Here is a 25,603-nt window from a genome sequence, read left to right as displayed (position 1 = left end):
AATCGAACTCATGGAGAGGAGTTCAGGTACGTTGGTATCTTGCTAAGGAGTGAAAATAGGCAGAAAGTATTCTCTTTGCTTTGACCCACTGAGCAAAAAACTTTATTTAAAAACAGCAAAAAATTACGAATGATTATAATCAATGTTTTAGACTAATTTAAACTCTGTTATGTTTAATGGAGGATGGTTTAAGTTTAAATGATTCTCATCCAAATCTTTGCCTCTCATCCCCCACACATATTTTTACTCCAAGTTGGTTCTTTAAAATTAAATAAATAGAAAACTAAAATAAGTACAAGACAATGTCTCCCACCTCATGCATGGAGTTGTTGCAGAACTGAGAGTGAGAAATTGCTGCTTCATGTACATAAAGGAGAGTTATCGTGCATCCTTCCTCCCAGCATCCATCTATCTATCTATCTATCTATCTATCTATCTATCTATCTATCTATCTATCTATCTATCTATCTATCTATCTATCTATCTATCTATCTATCTTTGAGTAATATGTTTATTTTGAGCAAAAAAAAAGTAATATCTCAATATGTCTCCCGGCAGATGGCGCTGTACGCTCAAAATAACGAATCTGATCGTGAACCTTTTTACAAACCAGGATTACATTTAATTTCAGATCTGCAGGTAGATTTCAATCAAGTATGAGCTTTTAGAAATTTAAATTATTATTTTGACAGTGGATAAACAAAAAATAGAAGCAAAAATGCGTTGTTTCACCGGAAATGAAGACAGGTCATTCATCGTTCATGCCAAAAGGTAACAGTTTCCTCTTGAATTTTCTTTTCTTTTTTTTTTTTTAGTATTTAACCAAGGTTGCTGGATTGTTTTTGGACTTAATGTGTGAGGTTGTAAACATTGACCCTGAGGAAGCGGTGAGGGCGCAGTGTGTGGAGCAGTCCGACCTCCTCTTCCCTCCCCCCGGAGGAGTGGCGCAGACAGAAGGATGGTCCGGCTGATAGAAGAGGAGGCGGCGGCCGCTTCAGGACGCGCAGCGCTGACTGTCGGAGCGCAATGACTCAGACAAACTTCACGACGCTCCGGAATTAGGCTTCTCCAGAAGGCTGTAAATCAGAGCCAGACTGCGGGGTTTTATTTCCACATTGACAAGTTTGGACAAAGTTTCTGAGGCCGTGAGTTTCCGTTCATTTTTCTCACAACTTGCTAGCCTGGCAGGTGCTTTCAGCGCTCAGACAGACGCATCTTTGCTCACTTTCTTTCTATCCTTTTCAGTTTTGTTGTGTTGCAGATTGGAGGAATTTCAGATTTAAACAGACTTGTGCGTAAAAGCGCAGCCGGACTCTGTTTTTAATCCTATTTCTGCGTGTGTGACGCGGCTTTCTGCAGTTCTTTCTGCAGAACGCAGAGTGTCAGCATCTCCTCTAATTAGGCCTCCGTCGATATGTTGGTCCCAGCATGTAAAAGCTAAAAAAATGTTTCTGTCTAAGCCAGGTCAAACATCAGCTGCAGTGATCCACTCTGCGCAGGAGATCAATCAGACCTGAAGAGATGAGCGGCAAGAAGTAAGTATTTGTTTTTACCTTCATGCAAATCTGCTTCATTTCAATTAAAGTGGCAAGAATAAACCCTCATAAATCAGGTGCAACGTTAAAAATAGTCTTCAGGATAAACATGTAAACGGTAACATTAATTATTTATGACATTTTACATCAATTTCTCACCAATCTACATGGACTCAGGTCAGCTTTGTTAAAGTGTGACTGGTTAAACATGGACCACTTTACAGTTTTCACTGTCAAAACGGATTTCCAACATCCTCCAAGATTAAAACTGTTGGTTCAGGTTTTCTTCTAAAAACTAGAACATAAAAAACTGAAATAAGCTTGAATCATTTCTTCTGGTAAAAAAAGAGAGGATTTAAACAAAAACACACATATAGTTCCATAAAAATCCTAAAATTACATGTTTTGCTTGACTGAGATTTAGTTGTAAAAACTAAAGATTGAAGGGGGAATCTAACTTTGTGATAAATTACAATAAACTGACTAAGTAATTCACCTTTATTGACGCATTTCAAAAAGTGAAATTTAAATAACTAGATAAAGGATGTATTCCAAGTGTTCATTGCTGTCAAGTTTGATCATTAAATGTAATGACACTCTAAACAGAAAATGATCCACAAGGTCACTACTGATCAACCTGGCTGTTTCCAGGTGTGTTAATAAAAAGTTAAGTGGAAGGAAAACGTGTGGCTAAAAAATGCATGAGAAATAACTGCAGCTTTGAGAGGAAACAGAATTTGAGCTAGAAAATGGCCTGACCTAAAACTCAGAGAGAGTTTATGAAGAAGAAGAGGCTTGAGCTGAATTAGTTCATCAGATTAATCATAATGAATCAGTTACTGAATTGATCACCAACTAATTTAGTTTAACCAAATGGCCTTATTCAGAATAAGGACATTTATGGAAAGAACTACATACTCAGAGCAGAAATTAAGCCAACATTGTACAAAAAATACAATAATTTTCCAAAACAATATTTTCAAATAAATATTTACAGACAAAACAACTGTAAATATGTTCAAACTCTTCAAATGGTTTTGTTTTAGATCTGCCCAGTTTAAACTCTGTTAAAAAAATCTCATTAAACTGGTTTTTCTATCCAAATATTAATCAGTTAATCTGAAAAATAATCAACTGGTCAGCTCTACACTGTACTGATTTTAAGCCAAGCAGAAATGGCCGAGCTTCAAAAGTACAAAAGTATTTATCTTTTATCTGCTGATGCATCAAATAATCACTTGTTCACTAAAAATGCTATATTTTCATAAAATGTCAATGTTCTTATTTAAAAAAGGAGTTGAACTGTTTATTTGCATCTTTTAATGTGTATAATACTGTATAAATAGACTCAAGCGCTTAAATTAAAAGAAATCTGCAATTAATCAATTAATCTTCAGGATACCTGCTTACTAAAATAATTGTTAGTCAGCGGTAATTAATGCAAAAGGAGCCCCAACTCTGTATTTTACTGTAGAATGCATTCATATATCTCTTTACTAAGCCAGTAGTGCTGGATTTAAAAATGTAATATTGAAAAAAATCTACATTTTCATTAGCTGTCATCCAGTTTGTTAAAATAACTCACTTCATGGTAATTATTCTGCTTTTTGATGACACTATTATCTAGAGAGACACACCTGTTTGCCGATTCATGCGGCACATTGTGGCATCGACCTCTGCAGACCAGATTGGAGAACATGAGTCGTTCTGCTGCATAACGTTCACGTGTCTCATGCAGATACCGTGCACCATAAAGCGGAGCGTGTTTTGGTCACACAGCTGAGAGCAGAGAGCACCGTCTCCTGGCTGAGCCTCATGCAGGCTGGTGCCGGTCCAACCAGAGCTCAGATAATGTTATCTGCAAACTGAAACAAAGATAAACACTTGATTTACTGTGACAAATCCAAAGTAACAGGCTGTTACAAGGTTGCTTGTAACCAGAGGAGGGCAGAAAAGCCGTACCAAGAGACGCCCGACTTCAACATGTTTTACTCATGTAAAAGTAAAATGTAGGCTTCCAAGAAATTAATCAAGAGTAAAAAAGTATTTGGTAAAAAGTTTACTCAAGTACTGAGTTACTGGTAAAATTATCAATAATTTACTGTCAAAAAATTACATAATCAAAATATAAAGTTTAGGGAAAATGATGGTATTTTAAGGACAAAAATGGCAATAATTCATATAAGAAACAAAAAATAATAAAATGTTTGCAAATTAGTTTCTTTAAATAAAAAAACTTATGAAACTTTATGAAAAGCTGCAGGTGTGTGAGTCTGGTGGATTTTTGGCTAAAACATTTTTGTTTTTCATTCAGTGGGTAGAAAATCCAGAAATGTTACTCAAGTAAGAGTAGAGATACTTCATAATAAAATTACAAAAGTGAAAGTGAAAGTGAAAAGGACAGCGTAATAAAAATAAGTAACTTTTTCAAAAAAGTTACTCAAGTAAATGTAACTAGTTACAACCCAACTCTGGTTTTAAGATGGTTTTTAACAGTTTTGACATTAATAATAAATTCATCATCAGTTTAAAAATGTGAGACCAAAGCCTTGTTTTTCTGTTCATTAATATATTTTGTCAAAAAATGTTGCACATAAAGTTTAGAATGGGCAGAAGAAAAACTTTTCTGATTTAGAAACAACAAGAGCAAACTAAAGGCATCAATCGGATCACAGCTACAATGTTGTGTTTTTTCTATATTTGCACACATTTGTAATGAAAACAATCTGTTTTATTAAAGTAAACTAGTGTCAAGTAAGATATTGACTACTATTGACTATTAGACAGAACCCCATTCAGAAGTATACATTTAATTTGAAGCAGAAACTTTGAACTTTGTCACTTATTATGAAAGATAAAGAGAATAATAGTTATTCTCTGCACAAAAGGTTATAAAAACTTGAGGTCAGATATTATTAGATTATTATTATTATTTTTATTAAAACATATTTTTGACTGACAAACTCAAACTTATGTTAACTATAGTTCTGAACTTTGAGGGATTTTTCCTCAAACTTGTAACCAAAATAAGTTCCAGTTCATTGACTTTACCTAAATCTAGTTTGTTTTATTACACAAATAATCTCAAAAGATCCAACTTTGTCGGAAAAAATTATTTAATATAAACATTTTCTGTTGTAAAATTATTTTTTCCCAGATTTTTATTGTCACATTTAATTCTGACTGTTCTTGTTTAATATAAGAAGTGGAAAACACACTGAAAACAACATTTAAAAAACAGTAAATTTATCCAGATGAAGAAATAAACCTTTGACTGAACATAGAGTGGTTTTGTTTTTCTGTTTATGGGAATCTCAGACTCTGCAGTTTTTGCTGTTATGTCCCTGCTTGTTCCATAGATGGCAATGGAGGTAGAAGAAAGTCCAGCGCTGGTGAAGCCCAGAGACAAACAAGCCTCTGATTTTAGCTGGCAGTTAATTTCACATTACATTCATGTTTTTCATTTAAGAAAAGAAAAATAGGATTTTTTTAAACATTCAAATCTAACTCAATGTCAACACTCAAGTTTATAGATTTATTGCAGCTCATAATTGTGATTTAGTTGAAAATTAAAATATGTTTTTGGAATGAATGATTGTTTTTAGCGGCTCACAAATTCTATTAAGCAAATATGTATTTGGTCCAAGACATGAACAAATATAAAAGTTATAATAGCAGCTAAATGTGTAACTTTCTTTGGTAACACTTTATTTGAAGGGGTGTGCATAAGACTGACATGACACTGTCATAAATATGATATAACGCCTGTCATGAACATAAAGACGTCTTTATGACAGTTGTCATGAAGTGTCATTCGGTAAATAATGACACTTTTAATGCAAAGTTGCTCTAAAAGTTGCGTTAAAAGTCCATTAAAAATACCAACTTTGCATTAAATTATCATAATTTACAAAATCATGCAAAGTTGCCACTTTTAATGGACTTTTAATGCAACTTTTAGAGCAACTTTGCACTAAAAGTGTCATTATTTACAGAATGACACTTAATGACAACTGTCATAAAATTCATAAAGACTTCTTTATGTTCATAACAGGTGTTATGTTATATTTATGACAGTTTTATGTCAGTCTTATGCACCCCCTTCAAGTAAAGTGTTACCCTTTCTTTATATAATTAGGAGAATGTTGCATTTAGCGCTATAAGATATTAAATTGATGGTAAAGTTTAGCAGTTAATTATTAAGATTTAAATTCATAACTGAATATGGCACAGTTGCTGACCTTTGACCCCTGAGTCAATTGTGTATCAGTAAATAAAATGTCACACTCACAGATTCAAACTAAACATTTAACTTGCTAAGTAAGTATTTACTTAACCCTCTCAATCTTTAGCCGTCTAGCTAAATATGTAATTTGGAGCAAAATATTTGGTTTTTAAACTAAATGCCTAATTTCTAACTAAAGATTTAGCTTGCTAGCTCAATATTTAATTAGCAAACTAAACATTTACTAAATATTCAGATGCTAAATAAATATTTAGTTTGAAGCCAAACTATTAAATATATGGATGCTAAATATTTAGCTTGAAGTTAAATACATAACTTCAAAGTAAATATTTAGCTAGCTTGATAAATATTAAGTTTGCTAGCTAAATACATCATTGGAGCAAAGGATTTAATTTGTAAACTAAATGTTTACTTTCAAACAAAACATTTACCTTTCTATCTAAATATTTAATCAGCAAGCTGTTAAATTTGATTATATGTTAGTTAATCTGTTTTCTGAGATCTCATCTGGGTGTTGAATTTTTTTCCAGTTGACTCCACCAACCTTTCTTAGCTGGCCTTTCCTCTGCCTACATCCCCCAGAATGCTGTGCAGTTCTGGTTAAATTATTGAACACATTATCTATTGATATTGATCACATGTCTATTGTGACATGTTTGTTATTGATTTGCTGCCCCTCCCGGCTCTCATTGGACATTTTCACAAAGCTAATCTCCTTTTAGCGAAGAAGAATTGAAACATTTTCATCATTTTCTGGTCCATGTTTGTTGGAAAACAGCTCGATCGTGTGTAGACGTCTCAGAAAGCAGCAGAGAAACTCTCCTGGACGTGTGTGTGTTGTCACTTAAGCAAAGCCAGCATAATCTCGTAAGGGCGGATGAGTAGACAGACATGTGATGGCCCACTTGTTTCTAAGGTGGAGGGTGTTAGAAAGGGGTGAGCATTAGCAACAGATGGAGAGGCTTTGTAGTATGTGTGGGTGTCTGGCTAATCACACTCATTAATTTTTACTTTAATTTGACATTTTCTGGCTGTGACGGAGCATCTCTGATGGAGGGATGCTGTTGATTTGACCAGGTTGGGGTCTAATTTGGAGCAACACCACGTTTCTGTGGATCACACTCAATTAGCGGACTTCCTGTCCTCTCCGTCACCCTGCTGTACCAGATTAAAGCCACAACGTTATACCTGCCGCACTTAGCCCTCGTCAAGGACGGCACACACGCGCTCGTACAGTTGGGCTTGTTTACTCGCTGGTGCAGCCTCTGGTGTTTTATGGTTCTTTAATGGGCGGAGATGAGCGCCACCAGCAGCACCAGACTGAGCCCCAGTCCCAACTTACTGCATGTCAACGAGCCGAAGCGCTATGGCTCCACGCTGTCGCTGGAGGAGAAGTGTGAACAGTCTTTCTTCCTCTTCTACTACTACAGGATGGAGGACGAGGCGGTGGTGGACCGCGGGGCGTCCTTACTCAAACACCTTTGTGACGAGGAGGAGGTAGAAGGTGAGTTTGCCTGTTTTTATTTTACTCTAACTTCCCTTGTTTTAGCAGTTTTACCTTCAATCTACTGGATGATGTAGGTTTGGAAAGTCTGGTATCGTCTTTTCAAAGGAAAGTCGCTCATTGATAGGAGCAGGATGAATGTTGAGACTCTTAACGAGTGCCAAATTGGCACACTTCCTGTTTGTACTGTACGGCCTGGTCTTCACCTATTTAACGAGCTGGCAAGATGAAGATGTAGAACACAGAGCATGTGATCCAGTGTTTACCTCACTAATCCCCCGAGAGACCGGCAGGACGGCAAGGAAGAAGAAAAAAAGTCTGGTAGAGTACTAATGATACGTGCAGCAACCTCTAAACCGGTTGGCACCTCTACGAAAATCTTTATTTTTGGTAGTAGCTTAATTTTACTCAAAAAATATTGGAAAAGGTTTGGAACCAGGCATGCAGACAATTTACTATTAATTGTCCATTAATGGTTTATTCCAATTGATTAGACCTTCTTTCAGTGTTGTAGTTTGGCCTCCATCCAGAAAGGTCTGCTGCTAGTCATCCTTAAGAGGATTCAGTTGATACAGAAATAAAGATGGCACTGCCATATCAGAATGGGAAAGAGAAAAATTACACACAGAGTGCGGTGTGGGATGCAAGATCCTCTTTATGCAGTTCTGATTTGAAATATAAACAGTCAACATGTCCTTAACATTAATGGCGCTTATTCAGAATTCCTTTCATTTTCACTATTAACAATCAAAAGCACAATAAAATTTAAGAAATACAGCCGAACATCTCTGAAAAGCAGAAGTGAAGCCTCCTGCACAAGTAACAGAAAAGTCAACAACAAAACACTTATCTTTTCCTGCAGCCATTGTGACCAGATATGCTGGAGCTCAGCTTGGGTTGCTAGGTAACCTGCCGGAGTTCCGCTGGGGTTGCTAGGTAACCTGCCGGAGTTCCGCTGGGGTTGCTAGGTGACGGCGCTGTGCATGCTGATTTGTTACGTTACATTCCGGAGGTTTTTGAAACGGCTCATTTTCCTAAAAAACATCAACTTATTGCCAAAAACCGATCAGATGGTTGAGACAGTTGAGACCCAAACTGAAATACAAAAATGTGCAAAATGTGAATTTTGCACAATAGACCCCCTTTAAAATCAAATATGGAAGATGTAAAACTGTTGTATCTGATTTATCTCTGTTATGTTAGTTCTGTCGGATAATCAGTCACATTTAAGCAGCATCTTTTGAAGGTGCTCGTATTGGTATGCGGTCAGGGGTCTGTGGTGTGTCGCCATCCTCCTTACTGGTCTGGGGAGTTCCCAATGCCTTTGTCGTAGCTAGGAGATCAGGTCGTACTGTTTCCTCTGGTGGAAAACCCAGCGAGCTACACAAACCTCCCAGAAAATGTTTAGTTTTATTCAGTGTGTGCTTACAGGCTGTTTTTCATCCACCTCCTAAAAGGAGAGGAGGAAGTCGTTTGACAAAGCTGCTCTGGCAGCGTGTAAATCATCCTGTCCAGAGCCTTGGCTCAACTATTTTTAATTCCTCTCTTCTGTTTCTCCGTCTTTCAGGATGTTCAGTCATGGCAAATGAAGGCTCCATCCTAAATGCCGTTGCCTGTTTTTTATTGTCATATCTTGTTGTCATACCTCAATAAAGTAGAATACCATTGAAAACTTAATGTATTTCAGTGGTATTACTGTCAGACTTAGAAAAACGTCAGCTTGTTTGACAGTAAAGTCATAAAAGTAGCAGAATAAATATTCAATGCTGCAATAAGAAAGTTGAAAAAATTACATGAAAAAAGTTGTTTTATTGAGATGAGAGCTGGGACAGATTCATGAAGTTGGTCTGATTCTTTCTTTGAAATGGACTCAGTTTTTTTTTTACAATCGTTTCAAAGTCCTGCGGCTGATGATAATTTGATGCTGATGTGATAACAGATAAAGGCAATACCCAATTACAGGTTCACACGATGCTCAACAGTCCTCGTTTTAATTTTTAGTTTTCATGGAGAAATTCTCATAAATTTAATACTTCGATAATATATTACTTTATTCTTTGATTATTTTGACTTTATTCTTGTATTTTTATGACTTTATTCTCATATTACGATTTTATTCTTGTATATTACCACTTTATTGTGATAATATTGTGGCATTATTCTCCTAACACTGACTTTATTATTGTAATATTACAGCTTCATTCTGGTAATAACAATAATAATAATAATTAATAATAATAATTCTATATTGTTACATTATTAAAATTTAACTGAGAGCTAAGTCATTAATATGACTTTACTCCCATGTTATTAAAACTTATGCCTGTATTACAATTTTATTCTCACAAAATTACGACTTTATTCTTGTATTATTTTAACTTTGTTGTCATAATAATGACTTTACTCTTGGAATATTAGAATTTTATTCTGTAAATAAAAATAAAGAAATGTCTTAGCCTGGCCGTGATGCTCCGTCCCTCGTCTGTATCGATGGCTCTTGTGTTTTTGAAGACAGTTTTTTTAGCCAACGCAGGTCAGTGACACCTTGGCCATAAAATGAGGTTTTGGTGATTTAGGCAACGTGAGCAGCTGCCAAGTCACACTGGAAAGCAAAGTCATCATCTTCATTAAGCTCGTCAGTAGAGGAAAGATTGAAAAGCTGTAAAATTCCTGGAGGACGTCTGAGCCGACTTTGAAGTTGATAAAACAAAGTGGACCGACGCCAGCAGATAACGTTTCTTCCCAAACCACCGCTGATGGTGGAAATTTCGCTCTGGACCTCGAGCAACATGGATGCCTCTCCGCTTGGACCTTCACTTTTGGACCACTGAGCAACAGCAATAGGCATAAAGCCTTTTTGCATTATTTGCCTGTTTAATCCTATTTTTAATGTGTAGATAATTATCGTACCTAGCTTAACTTTAACAAACGTTAAGTTTTAGTTGTAATTGGCCCTTTTTTGCCAGAAGATGCTGGTAGGATTTTCTTTGCCTGACTGATCCTGTGTTTTCATGTTGTCCCATAAACATGCGACACGGGTTGCTTTTGTTGACCCCAAAACCCGCCAGGTTGCAGTTCTGATGTGGGTGATGCTGGCTAAGTCTCTTGACGATTTCTTCCAACATCCACCTGTTTTATTTTATCTTTTTTATTCTTTTTTTTTTTTTACATCAGCACAGGTATCTTTCCTGATTGGATTTTTAGCAGTAATATGTAATTGTGTTCAATCCTCTGTATCATTGATACTGAGAGTTTATGGTAAACCACTGATGGATTAGACAAAACAAACAAAAACCAGGACATTGTGCTTTGAGCGAATAATGAAGGCTATTGTGCTTGAAGACAGATCATTGTTTGATGCTGAGGGGTTCAGTCACTTGCCTGTGGGGTCATGTGCAGTGCTTGGCTCAGCTTTACTCCAACTGGTCCAGAAGGAGACATTTGACACTGATGCTCTTTTGTTTCACTACTTTATGATCCCTTTTAGAAAACATGTTCCAAAGACAAAATGTATTTTCAATAACCTGTTTGAAACCCTGAAGGATGGATCTTTAAAAAATCTTTTGGCAAAAGAAGTTTCTATACTTGAGTTTGCAATTTTGCAAACTTGAGCTTGCATTAATTATTTTTCCAGATCTGTGCTGGAAACTATTACCAAAATGCTAATTTTTTCAGGTGTTTGCACTTTTTGTGAAAAGTCAATAAATCTTTCCTTTTTTAAATGGTTCTGATTCATTATATTTTGTTAAAAATATATTTTTACTTTAATTACGTTAAAGAACTGATCTAAAACTGTCAAAGTTGGGTTGGATTTTGGTGTTCCCAATTTCAATTATTTTTATGTGGTTTTTGCACATTTGATAACTTTTCTAACAATAGTTTAAGTTTTTAAAATGAACTATAAGTAAGCAAAAACCTTCTAGACAAAGTTATATATATGTATTTTATATGGTTTTTGGAGAGTTTTAAGTTTGAACCGTCCAAAGAGTCGAGCTAACGTCCAGCTAACAGGCAGCAGATGACCGTTGCTAAGCTAACAGCTACTCAAAGCATTTGAGAGCCAAATTCCACCATCTAAAACGGCTTATTCAAAAATTTCCTATTAAAAATGTCATTAGTTTTTTTAATACACCCTGTAGAAATTTACTGAGTTTTTGCTGTTGTAACAGTCATTATGCTGTTTGGTTCCTAGAGATGAGTAGGTATCACCACAAGGGGGCGCCTACTCCCTTTGTTGTACTATTGTACAGAAGAAGAAGGAGTCTTCCATTTTGTTGTAGAAAAGAACATAGATGATGATGAGGTGCAGAGCGGTAAACTAACGTTACTTTTTCTCATGTATGGAAATATAATGCTTAGTACCGTGGAGATCTGGCTTTACGTGGACGAAGTTAAATAAATCGAAAGTGTGGAATACTTCAAAAGTGCGTCCTGCTGTTTTGAGTTAGAGTGGCTAACCACTGCTGCTAACTCCTTCTCCAACCTCTCGCCGCACCGTCACACTGTATTTATATTTAATTGGGTATTGTTCAAGTTTACAATGATTAGCACTTAGCATAGCAACTGTCGTTCAGGAAAGCAAACGGCAGCTTTGCTAGCAACAGTGTTGTGGAGAAGAACTTTCAGTTTGTGTCTGTTAACAAAAACTTGACAGTTTTATGAGACATTTCTCCTCATTTTCCAAAGAAATTGCTGTCTAAGTTTGAAAAACAAATCATATTATTTGCGCAAAATATGGTTGAAATACCTCAAAATGTGATCAAAGCAATTAATAACTTCCCAGATAGATAATTAAAAACAATTCACATGATCAAGAAGCCTGTTGAATTTCAATGCCTTTATCTCAGGTTTCTATTGAGAATCAAAATGCAACATAAACTCTTTGACCCTAAACCACCTAACCATATATAAAGCTGCATGTTCTCTTTGTTATTATATCAACATATATAGGAGGGTTGAAGCCAAGCAGACAGTCTTGGCGTCTTTGCTGTTATGTGACACTTCTTTTTCTGTCGGAGTATTTGTTTTGACAAGGTACTGCCACCTTTATTTCCATGCTGCTCTGTCTCAAGTCTTTAGTGAGGAATGGTGGTTTATGCATGTAGTTTTCTTTTTTACTCCCTCTGCACCTTGTAATACTCACTTTATGATTTATTTACTCTCAATATGCTGTAATTCCCAAAAATAATTACTTTAGGGAATGCCTTGTAAATAGGCATGAAATTATTGATTTGATTAATCATCAAATAATTTAGTAATCGATTAATCGTTAACTGAAGTGTACAGACTCACAAAATGCAACTTATTCAGAGGCAACCAAGCCTAAACTTTACAAGAAGCAAATGTGCATTTAAGATAAAAACATTTTTTTGTTTTAGCCAAAATTCCTCAAGTTGAAAAGTTTTAGCATCACCTGATTTACAAAAGGAATGCAATGGTGTTGCATTTTAGGCAATAAAATATTTATTTTTTTATTTCAAAAATTATTTATTGTCTTTCTAACTTTTTATTAAAAAGGCCTGAATTAAAAAATCTGTTAATTGTGCCATTTTTTCGATTAATCGTTAGTTGCATCCATAAAAACACATGATGACGTATTTAACGTGGTCTGAATGTTCAGATCTCATGAGTTTGTTTCTCTTTTGTGCCTTTTGCAGGTCACCACACCATTTATATCGGAGTGCGTGTTCCTAAAAGCTCTCGGCATCGGAGGCGCCACCGCCGGAGAACCAGCCACAAGGACAGAAAGGAGAAGTTGACGGGGAGCGAGCTTGACAAGTCGGACACAGAAAACAACGACGAGGCCAGCAACAGCATCCTCAGACCTCTCAGTAAGTTCTGATGGACTCCGTGTCAGTGCTGATTAGGTTTCATGCCTCTCTGCTGAAGGCTGCTCACTTTTTCAAGAAAAATGCCCCCGTAACATCCTGTGACCCCCAGCAAAGTTGCTGAGTCCACTCAGGGGCCAGAAATAGCTCTGCCATGTCCTGCTGAGTGACACGTTTATTTTGGATTTTCACTGCATCTAATGGTTGTTATAGCCCAGCACTGCAAAAACACAAAATCTTACCAAGTGTTTTTGCAGTTTCCTGCCGTTTTGACCTCGATTGTTGACCTACACTTACATATAAGGTGGTGCTTGTATTTTTGGGGTTTTCAGGGCCTGTGATCCAGGTTTCAGGGACCAAAACAAGAAACCGATGACCTTCAGGAAGGGAATTATGTGTAATGGTAAAAGAGAAAGAAGTAAAATGTTATAACGGCCATTGAGGTGATTTGACACCCTTGTTAAATTGGCTTATTAGCAACGTGTTTTTACTGCTAACAGCTTTAAATCAAGCTTGAATAATCTGAACTTGGAGAAGAAAAAAGTGCAGTTCACCTGCAGAAGCCGACAGCTAACAACTTAAACACTAAACAGTCACAGTAACTAATTTCACTGGATGATAAATTGTCCCATAAGTTATTGTTATAAACGAGGATGTCGTTGTTTTTAATATAATGCTAGTTGACATAATAATAATGCAAGAAGCCATTTTCAAAGATCAATAAACTTTAAATCCTAATAAACATTTAACACTGGAAGATGTTTTAAATATCCAAATAAACAAAACAACAGAAACAACGAATAAAACGATTTATAAAGTCTCTGTAAACAAAATTAGCCGTGATAAAAAGAACTAATTGAGACCAAAACACCAGACTGAAAACTTTTATCATCCAGTTTTTGGTAGAAAAAGAGAAAAACAATAATACAAATGGAAATTATTGATCTTCTTTTAATCAATAAAAGAAGATAATTGTTTAATTAAACAATTAATTTGGAATTAATTGTTTAATTTTTGCAATTAATTGCAAAAACTATTAATTGAGTTTTTGCTACAGGTTTGTAAAGTTGGCCAAATGGAGCTAAAAGCTGAACTTTATTTTTTTTGTGGTCGTTTGGCTGATTAGATCTTTTTGTTGAAGTTGTTCGGACCGCTCGCTGCAGCTGCTGGGGCTGAAAATGCACCACACTAGTGATGCGTTTAGGGACGGATGCTACGAATACATAGTGATGCAGGTATTAGATTGTCTTCATTTATGTTTCTTGTTTCTGTCCCTATAAATAAACAATAAAAAGTAAAGTACTGCTACAACGATGGAGTAGCAGGAGCAAAACTACACAGCATGTCATGACAAACTTTGGCTAATTGATGGTAATCTTCGGATCATCTTGGTCTTCTTGGCAAGTAATCGATGTTTGGAGAAACAAAACTTAATGCTGTTGTAGGCGTTTCTCATTTGTACTTGAAAACTCTTTGAATACTTGTTGAAACACATATTGTACTTTTAGGGGCTTCATGTTCCTCTCTGCAAAGCTTTGCCTGCATTAGCTGAACAGTTTTAATAAAGTTAAATGTGGCACATTTAAATATCATACAACACAGTTAAATATGGCTGAACATGGAGCAGATGGGTTAACCTGATTCTCTGGATGGAAGATAAATATGAAGAAATTAACATAAAATATCAATCTAACACTCAGTCTCCTTTATCTGAAATTACAGATGCTTCAAAATGAAACAGAAACAGTCAAAAATGTGTCCTAAATATTTGTCTTGTGCAGCAGATTACCATAACATGAAGATGCGTTAGCGGCTAACGATCACAGATTGATTGCATCATTAAAATAGCTTGTAGTTCTGGAAAGAAAGAAAACTGGAGCAGTTTTCTGATTGCACAACGGTGTGACATTATTCCACTGTGTAAAGGCTTAGCTTGCCCTTGCCCCTCTGTCAAATCCAATAATGAGACGGAGCTCTGACGTTTCCAGAAAATGATATAATTTTACACATGTCTGCTCGCACGTGATGCGACAACAGGACCAAAACATGCCAGGACTGGATTTTTATGTGTACACACACCGATGATGATGGGATTTCTCAAAGACAGAAATCCAATCTGTGACTGGATTAATGCCAGAGTATTTGATTTTTTTCCCTTTTATGTTTATCTTGTTTCTTACACTGCAGTTATTCCTTTGTCTGCTCCTTTGATTGTGTCTTGACAAAATTACAGCTAATATTTTGACAAATACGTCATTAGCAGGATAAACCTTTTTTACTCGGTTTATTTTTGATCTCTAGAGATTAATAAGTCGAGATAAGATGTTGATAGATACCAAAAGTTTATTCTTCCACATTTTCATACATAGCAATATCAGACTTCAATGTCTTATACTTTCTGTGAAAAAACAACCCCAAATCTGAAAAGTGTGGCATGCTTTTGTGTTAACACTTTTTTTTCTTACACCTCTCAATGAAATCGTCTTTTGAAGTCGTCTAATTAGTAAAAAGCATTGAAGGCTTCAGGGAACATAAGTTAACTTCTGCTTAGTTTATTTATGTAGCAAATGTTGCCTCAACACATCTTGCATAACAAATGATCCAGTTTACAGACAAAAACATGTCAGTTGAATCTAATTATATTAACAGATTTAATGCCAACTGCATACATGTTATTAACAGTTTATTATGCCAACTGGTAAAATGTTTCCTATCTAAGCCGATTGCATTGAGTCACTGACTTTGAGCAAATTCCTCCTGAACGAGTTTGTAATCTCACTGACAGTTTAACTTTGCAGGAACCCGTCATATACGGTGGCCCCCAAGGGTCAACTAAATTTGAATGCCACAACACAACAGGAAAAAGCTGGAATGGAAGCGAAGCTATGACAGAAGTTATGTTAAAACTAAAGCTAAGCTAAATCAGAAGCTTTACAAAAAATGTAAGTTGTGCTAAAACTGAAGTGGTGTTAAATGGAGTCAGGCCATTTTTAAACAAAAGCTGTGCCAAAATGAGAGCTATGCTAATGCAGTAGCTATGCTAAAACTGAAGATATAACAGAAGTCACTCCAGGAAAACCTGCTAAAGGGTAGAAATGATTTGAATGGAGTTTCACCTTCAAGCTGAAGAAAATCAGTTTAAAGCTGCAAATACTTAGAATGCAATTGATTAACATCTGTTCATTTGTTATAACGGCCCAGTCAAAGTCCAGACCTTTGCATCACTGAAGTACGTTTGTGTTAAAGACGAATAGCGGAGTCATGTGTAATTCCTAAAAAACCTTTATTTGAAGTCAGACTGCTGAGCAAGGACTACCAACCCACAACACGCCGGCTTGTTGACAACAATAATATTAATCATCCATTCATGGAAGAGGCGACAATGTTGGCCTGAGGCTGTGGGACTCTGACGTTCTGTTAGCAGTCAACAGGCCTGCTGGGATGGTGGAACAAAAAATAAAAACGTAGCGGCTGTCGTAAAAACCGCCATGAAATGAAAGCATTCATGAAATGCATCGTGAAAAACCACAACAAACAGCGTCGGGAAAAACCAAATTGTTCATTTGTTTTATTATGTAAACAGACTTTTGCATGCCGTCTTATGTAATGGACTGCTGCTGGTCTGACCACAGATGTTTGAGCTCACTGGTAACTTTCCTGAATTTTTACTCAGCGATGATGTGAGCTGAGATGGATGGAAACTACGTTTACTCTGGTAACTTTTTGAAAAAGTTTTTACCGTGCTTTTTACTTGTTATTTTAGAGAAACACTATTTATATTTGAAAACAAACTTTTAAAAAATTAAAATGATCATTTTTATTAAATATATACAGGAAATTTGAAATAATGAACATTAAATGTTTATTTTTAGAGTTTAAAATAAATAAAAGCATAACATTTAGCATAAAGGATGTGGATACATCTTCAACTGTAGGGTGATACAAACAAGTTCATAGTTTCCAAGAGAAATAGAGGTAAGAAAATATTTTTATTATTGTTCTGTTATGGAAATTTGTTGCAGTTTTTCCATAGAAAAACTGAAAAAAGCTAAAACCTGCATTTGTTATTGCAGGTTTTAACATCCAGTTATGTCCAAGTTTAAAGCACTAACAGTGCATTGAGGAAGATAAGTGCAGCATTTCTGCATGTTCTCCTCATGCACATTAGGCATTTGTTTCTTTTACACTGGACCCCCAGAAATTACACTTAAATCAGAGTCAAACAGCACGATTTCTTACTGTTTTATTAGAATTGAGTAAAATGTAAATATCAGATATATTAGACATTTTTAGATATGTAAAAATAAGTTTGGCGATGGATGATCTGTTTTATTCTGTTTTCCAATATTTCTGCATGTGTCCCAAAGGTTTTGATTATAATTACAACCACAGGTATTTCTACGAAGCATCAACTCAGGAGAGTTCATACAAATGCACACCGCACTTTTCAGTTATTTATTCATAAAATTAGGTAAAATCATAAAATCACTTCACAATTATGCTCAAATGTTTTGGTCTTTTGCATAAGAACTACAGTACAGTAAAGTTTCTGACTAACTGTGGCTAAGCAGGTCGAATTTTAACATTTAAAATTTTCCTTCATTTAGGTTTTGGGTTTGATTGGAGGTAAAAATGTAAAATCTGTAACTTTTGCTGGATGCAGCCTCTACTCTTTGCAGCCATCTGCCATGCAGGCAGCAAACGCAGCGGCACGCGGTCCACCTTATGTCCTGCTGGTGTTCCCTCCATCTTCCTCTCCCTGGGAAACATAAAGCCTCAAGGGAAGTTTCTGTCTGGATGCAAATCCTCTTGTTTAGTCAGATGGACGCTGCAGGGTCAGCTGTGTGTCCGTGCAGCTATTTGACCCCTCCTCGTTTTGATGAGCACGTTCTGTTTCAATCCCATCGTTTTTCTACCAGGATCAAATGTTCCCTCAAACTGGATTACAGAGATTGCTTAGATACTTGTGCTGAGTCTGGAAAGGGTTTAATTTTCCCAAAGTCAGATTATTTACCCCCCATTTCAGATCAAACTTTTTATGTCCAGGTTGGATTGTTGGGATTGAGATGTCTGGATTTTTAAGGTCAGCTCAGAAAACGTGGGTTTTTCTTCTGGCTGTAGGAAAGTTAAGATTTTAAATGACCCCACATTAATCTGGAATATGTCTGAGGATCATTTAAAGGCAAACGAGTTAACCTTGAATATTCTCCAGACTGGACTTTGAAAACCACTAATGTGGTTCATAATTTAGTTAAAATATATTGAAAATTCATTTCAAATTCAAAAATACTTTATTGATCCCAAAGGGAAATTAAATAATAGAAGATCAACTACTTAAATATGTGGAAAATATCATAATTTTCATAAACATTTCTGCTTCCAAACAAAACTAAATCATTAAATATTTATAAAATAGTTTTATTTTTATGGAGGAAAGAATGTATAAATGACATGTCAAACTCTGTTTTTCGTTTTACTGAGTTTGAATATTAAATCTGGCGTTCCTCAGGACCGTCTGTGGGGGAAAATACCGTTTTGTTATTAAAAAACGACTGCATTGAATTTCTAAAATAGGTTTGATGAGGAACCAAAATTGCAATATTTGTTATATTTATGTTTATATTTGTATTTGCTGTGGTTCTCTCTCACACTGTACTGAGTCAAACAAATCAAACTCTTTCAAAAACCTGTTCCCCTCCTCACCAGGGGGGGCGCTGTGCCGACGACCTCTAAAGAAAACGACACCAAAACCTCTTTAGAAGGCACTGAGCACAACTTTTTTTCAAAATATAAACAAAATGGAGTGGCGTCAGATTTTAGGATTTCTCGTTGGTAAAGACAACGAGCCATTTCTGCTGCTAGTGCTAGTTAGCATGTTTGGGTTGGTTGTATTTACCCAGAGTGCTTTGCTTTGTAGTCCACTTCCTGCTTTTGAATGTGACAATCGGACTGGAGTTGGATGAAACTTACTGTCTACTTGAAGCAATTCTACTCAATAATGTCGCCTCTTTACCCATCATACTACAAATTTGACCTTTTAGTCGTCAGAGTTATAATCTTAACTTAGTCTGATGTTTGTTTTCTTTTTGGGGAAAAAAATCAGTTCTCACTCAATGTCTATGTTCAAAAGATTTGGAGCCAGAGATAAAAAGTTTATTAATCACAGATCTTGTGATGCTGAATACAGAAAACAGCAGGAACGCACCGAAAGGAAAATGTGATAATTTGATACCGATATTTGATATCAGATTGCTGTTATGGCTGATAACCAATTTTTACTGATATTATACATATTTCTTTACCTTTTTGACACCTTTGGAAAAAAAAAACATTCATAAACAGACTCTAACAAGATGGAAATAAATATTGGGTGTTAGTATCGGCCCGGTTTTATTTATCGGGCCGATACCGATGCAGACATATTGTACATATTGTTAAGGTATGCTTGTACCTGGAGAGTTCACAGGGCTCATTTCTTTTCAGGTTGTTTTCCAAACAGCTGGTATTTGTTACGTTTTCATCTGCCTGGGTTTTCCTAATGAAACGGCAGAACTGGATGTCCTGGGTATAAATACTGAGCCCTGAATGAACCTCCCCTGGGGTGACATTCTGCATTCAGCCCGCTCCCCGTTCCCGGCCTGCGTGCTGGCCGCCCTGCATACTGAATCTCAGACTCTGTGGCATGGAGAGCATTTCCTGTACAGCTCCCCTGTAAGTGGGATTACCGTCGCATGTTTTACCGCGGATAGAGGACATGCTACTCGATCCTGCCGCTCATATTTTGTCGTGTTTTTCAGAAAGGTCAGAGGACCTTTGTGTAGGATGCATGTCAAGAGTGGGACTGAACGGGCCTTTCGTGGCATTCACACTAAGCTTTCTGCCGGGCAGCAGGCATTCTTCCTCTGTCTCGTATCCCATGAGCCTTTGCTGCTGGGACAAAGTCCTCTTTGTGCGCTGGTGGCTCTTGGCTGGAGCGCACAGTGCTTTGAAATTGCGTTTGAACGACGGGGATTTTTCATCTCTATCCGTACTTTTCGTGCTTGCTCTCAGCCCTCTTTGCTTTCAGACTAACCCTGTGCCCACCTTCCTCTCCCACCCGCCCACAGCGCTCTTAGCAACTGCCTGAGTGGGACAGAGCAGCCAAGACGAGCTGGTTCCCAGCTCGGCTCGACGCTGACGGAGTCAGACGTGCAGCATCTGGAGGATAATATTGATCAATGAAAAAATTTATACCATGAATCAGAAATATATATATATAATTTTATTGGAGACATGTTTAATAAACATGAATAGTGAAAAAATATTGTTAGCATATTTAAGTATATTGTGAGTATTTTAACAAAAATGAATAATAAAAATATTTATTTATTGGAAACATGTCTAACAAAAATAAGTTCTAAATGTATCAGTTTATATAGGAAACATAAAATTTAATTGAAAATAAATGAAAAATGATTATGACCAAATAAATAAATAAGTTTACATAAGGAAGTTTACAAGTAAAAAATAAATTAATGTTTTTCAAAAGGATATTGTGTAATTTCACAAATAAACAATTATGTAAGTAAGCAAATACAGATCTGAATAAATACATGTTTATTGCTAAATAAATAAATTTTAAAATCAGAATCTAAATACAGAATGTAATGATTAGTTCAATAATTAAAAAAAAAATCCAACCACCCTGGACAGGTCGTCCCTCACACGGCAAATTTAGAGAGACCAGTTGACCCACCAGTCATGCTTTGGACTGTGGGAGGAAACCAGAGTACCCAGGAAGAACCCACTCATGCACAGGGAGGACATGCAAGCTCCAAGCAGAGGTCTAGAAACTTCAGTCTATAGGAGGAGCTGCGCCTAGAAGGCGGGGCTAGGGCCGCCCAGGCGTTTTGCACAGCTGAGTGGTTGCCATGGAGATTAAATGATTTCTCAAACATGCATGAAAGAATCGAGGCAAAAGTCCAGGTTTGTTTTTGATGAGGGAGTCACATCATACCATGATGTAAAGCTGAAACAGGTTAATTTAACACAATACTGCCCCTTTAATAAAAGTTACTCAAGTAAAAGAGAAGTAAAAATACTCTTAAAGCTAAAATTTTTTGAAAATGTTACTCATAAATTGCGTCGTTACCGTTTTATTTCCACTCGTTGCTCTCTGTAAACTCTGCAGTGCCAGCTATAGTCTCCATGCACTTTTGACCGTATATGTATTTAAATCCTGTTTTAACTGTTTACTGTAATCGAGGTAAGTCTCTGTAGATGTGGCCGTCAGCTGAATGTGTGTTAATTATATCCTGTGGGATGTTATTAAACAGGTGGCTGGAGCTAAAGCTAGTGCAGCTTGTGTTGATGTGTGTGTGTGAGTGAGGGAGCGAAGTGCAGACAGTTTATCCTCCACCCAGTAATCTTTCAGCTGTTTGTCTGGCCTCTACCTGCTGCTGTTAATGTGCTGCAGAAATGCACAATGAGGGGAAAAGTGCAACCCTTCCCCTCGTCTACTATCGGCCCAAAATGCTGATTTGGTGACACATTTTATCCGCCTTCACTTGATATCCTGAAAGATGTTTTTCTTTAAGAAATTCACAAAATGTTGTGGAGAAATTTTGGTTCTTTCATACCTTCATTTCTTGATGATTAACTCCAATTTTTTGCTGAAATTTGATTTATTTGCTTGGTTGTTCAAACTATTGATTACATTATTCAACTTTTATATAAAAAATGTTTTTTCCATATTTGTTAAAACTGTCACCATGTTGTGAGAGTTCATTATGAGATGGATAACCTGTGAAAAATATATCTTCCACCTCCTTCCTGAACTACTATTGCCGTCTGAAGAAATGCACCAAAAATAACCAATCAGAGCCAGGAGGTGGGGCTTAGTGCTGTCAATCAATCTCAGGTACTCATTGCTAAATGTACTAACAACTTACTTTTACAGAAAAAAAGTTTTATCCAGCACTATTGCCAACTAGCCTGAGCATTCATTATAGGCTATACTAGCAACAACAGAGGAGTTTTAAAGGGCGTGATTAACAGCGCTAAGACCCGCCTCCTCACTCTGATTGGTTGTTTTTTTTAAAGGACTGGGAAAAGACATAGGAACTTGATTTTTTTCATACATTATCTGTCTCAAACCACACTGCAAAAACAAAATCTTACCAAGTAATTTTGGTCTAGTTTCTAGTGTAAATATCTTAGTACATTTGAAATAAAACAAAACTAACTTACAAGTAACTTTCAGCACAATATAGGAGCTTGTTTTAAGGCAATAATTCCTTAAATTATTATTATTTTTTTAAACTGCTTATTCCAATGGCAGATTTATCTGGGTGTAGTGATGAAATCAGACCTGAACCTTCAGGTAAAGACGGTCACAGAGTCGTTCTTCTGTCACCTGAAGAACATTTCCAGAATTAAAGCACTAATGCCTCAGTAAGAGCTGGAGAAACTCATCCATGTGTTTATCTTTAGTTGCATTTATTAAAGCTGCAGCGTCTTCACAGGTTTGCCTTGAAAATACTGTTAGTTTATAAATCACTGAACGGTTTAGCATCACAACACATTACAGATCTGCTGTTGCTGCTTCGGCCTTCCTGACCTCTCAGGCCTTCTGGTTCAAATCTACATTAAATCTGCAGAACCAGAACCAAACATGGAGAAGCAGCTTTCAGCTTCTGTGCACCACAAATCTGGAACAAACTTCCAGGAAGCAGCCGAAACTTTAAATTAAGGCTTTTTAGAGCTGATTCAACTGGAACATTGATCAATTTTGTTTGACAAAATGTCTTGCTTGCTGGTTATTTCATAATTGGTGATCATCTTTTATTATTAAAGCATTTTGAACTGCCTTGTTGCTGAAATGGGCTACAAACAAACTTGACGTGACTCTTTTGTGTGAAACCCTGGAACTGTGCAGCCTTTTTACCGTAATTGTAGCTCATTTTGCTAATTTCAGCTCCTGGTGTCTGTTGTTTTTGCTTCAGTCCACATCAGTGTTTAATAAAATTACTATCTAAGTGAGATCCTGGTACAGACACATCACTGAAGTGCAAGGCAGCTTCATTTTTGAGTTATATAAATTCTTATAAAGAAATTCAAGCACCAGATGTTTTTTCTGGATATAATTTGGCACATACGAGTGATTGAGTTGAGTTGTATCTTATTATTTGAAGTAAGTCAAAGCAATAGCAGCACTTTATGGTATTTGACTGCGGTTGCTTTGTTGGCTTAGAGGAGGCCATGTGAAATTTGTGCACACATCTGTGCTCAGATTCACAGGAGACTGAAACCAGCCTGAGATCACCTGCAGACGGCCTGTCATGCAGCACCGTGTCGATGAACAGTCTGATTCCTGTCTGTGGATGCCAGGCACAGATGTGGTGAGCGAACCTGGAAACATGCGTCCACATCGCTTTCAAATGGATAAATTAGCTCAACAGTCAACACTGGATCTAAACGCTACCAAAATGTCCTTATTTAAGAGTTACGTTATGAAACTCTGGTTATTTTGCCTAGGGAAGAGATCAAAGCTACCAGAGTTTTCTCAGATTGTTTATTGAATCTTTTCTATCAAATGTTTGTATGTAGTTGGACTCAAAATTTGGATTATCTTCACAAAACGATTTTCCTTTTTGGGTAAATTGAAGTGAAGGAAGAGAATGGTTTATTATTGGCTGTAGAGTCAGCATCGGTTTTTTGTTTCTGTATCTGTTGCTTTGACACGGTAACGGATTTTACTGGACGATAAATCGCCCCAGAAGTTACTGATAATTGTGAGACCATTTTCAATCATATGTAATGATAATAGCATAATAATTCAAGAAGACATTCTCAATAAAATTTAAATTCTGATTAACATTTACTGGAACTGGAAGACATTTTAAATATCTGAAATAAATAGACAAAATAACAGAAACAATAAATGAAATGAATTACAAAATTATCCTTCAAAAAAAACAAACAGACAAGTTGAGACCTAAATGAGATGAAATTTACTTTTTAAATTTTAGCTGCAGTTTTATTTTTAGTTTACTTGGTGCCAAGTTATATTCTGCGATCGATATGGTGCGTAACAAAAGTCAAGCTTTTTAAATTATTACAAGGATAAAAATGTTGGTGTGAAAAATCTGTCTTTGTATTCATTTTTCTTCTAAATGTAGATTTTCAAAGAGGTTTAATGGAGTTTAATTATCACAAAATTTCTTACAAATATTTATAAGCACCACCACAAAATCTGTTATTTTGATTGCAATAAAAAAGCATTTGTGAAATCCTGGAACTGATCAATCAAATCAAAGTTTATTTGTGTCACGTATTTCAGCAGCAAGGCGCTTTAAATAATTAAAACAGAAAACTAGAAAGTTATAAAGAAAACACCTTACATTTTGATGACCAAAAATCCAACATGTTGGTCAGTGTTGAAAAGCAGTCAGTGCAGCTTAATGTTGTATATTATTCCATAAAAAGAACTGTTCAAATGAACGGTTCCCATGGCGAGTGTTTCCAAGCTGCTGACTGGAACTGTATGTTCAGTTTTCTCCCATCCCTCTGAGCTTTTATGTAACCACTGTTGGTGGTCCATCATTAAAACTTTAATTTTAATGTCTGATCATGTTGTTTATTTACATCCACTGAAAAGCACTGAAAAGTATATAAATCCTGCTGAAGCCGTGTTTCGCTTTGTGTTATGTAACACTCTTAATATTCAAATGAAAAGACAAAGGGGAGCGAAGGCAAGCCGCGGCCAGAGAATAGGCCAGTTTGTGCAGCATTTCCTATTTGTTAATGAGGGTTTCACGGCCACTTGCCAAGGCAGCAGGACCAATAGTGAAGGCTTGTTTGAACAGAGAAGGGGAGGCGTGGAGGGAGCGGGGGCTCGCTGCCACCGAGGGGACCCCTAAACCCATTGGCCCCCTCCTACCTGTTCTGCAAAGTGCAAAGGCGTCTGAGATCGGCTGTCACTTCCACCAGGGGCTTTAATGAAGGTCTAGCTGCTGCGCTGGGACTCGGGTGGGCTTGTGTCAATCTCTGCTGACTCAGCGAGCAACGGGTTGGGGGGGGTCACTGAAATATTAAAAGATGTCCAAAAACAATAATCAAGAGGAGAAGGAGGAAAAGGAAGAGGATGCAGAGGAGGTTAAAGTTCCTCCTCTTCCACCTCCGCCGGAGGTGAAGAGTCCAGCGGAGGGCGAGAAGTCCAAACCGCTGCCCAACGGGAACCAGTGCCAGCCTGTGAAACGCAGTATCTTTCCGTCTCTCGCAGTCTCGCCGGCAGCCGAGAGGATCCGATTCATCTTAGGGGAGGACGATGACGGCCCGGCGCCCCCGCAGCTCTTCACCGAGCTGGACGAGCTGCTGGAAGTGGACGGGCAGGAGATGGAGTGGAAGGAGACGGCCAGGTAGGAACATCTGCCCCAGGTGTGAGCGTCACTGCCTTCCCCAATGACTTCAGAGCTGAAACGATTAATTCAGTTAATCGTGATTAATCGAT

The 25,603-nt window shown here is 36.8% G+C and overlaps 1 protein-coding gene across 3 annotated transcripts in view; it reads left to right on the top strand.

Moving 5' to 3' along the window:
* Positions 1 to 980: 980 nt before the first annotated feature.
* The window catches only part of LOC106947474 (electrogenic sodium bicarbonate cotransporter 1-like), a 48,982-nt gene continuing 24,359 nt past the window's right edge, over positions 981 to 25,603 (top strand). The window contains exons 1-5 of one of the 3 annotated variants that reach the window (XM_015032490.1): positions 981 to 1,145; positions 1,465 to 1,535; positions 7,212 to 7,285; positions 12,943 to 13,116; positions 25,376 to 25,511. In XM_015032490.1, coding sequence (XP_014887976.1) covers positions 1,522 to 1,535; positions 7,212 to 7,285; positions 12,943 to 13,116; positions 25,376 to 25,511 — 398 coding nt within the window. In that variant the 5' untranslated portion in view covers positions 981 to 1,145; positions 1,465 to 1,521. The remainder of the gene's footprint in view (positions 1,146 to 1,464; positions 1,536 to 7,211; positions 7,286 to 12,942; positions 13,117 to 25,375; positions 25,512 to 25,603) is intronic. The other 2 variants (XM_015032491.1, XM_015032492.1) reach the window with 2 other exon arrangements.

Source organism: Poecilia latipinna, unplaced genomic scaffold (genome assembly GCF_001443285.1).
Source record: "Poecilia latipinna isolate Pla-1442-1.1 unplaced genomic scaffold, P_latipinna-1.0 Scaffold243, whole genome shotgun sequence".
In the NCBI taxonomy this organism is placed as follows: Eukaryota; Metazoa; Chordata; class Actinopteri; order Cyprinodontiformes; family Poeciliidae; genus Poecilia; species Poecilia latipinna.
This window is presented reverse-complemented; position numbering and strand designations above follow the sequence as displayed.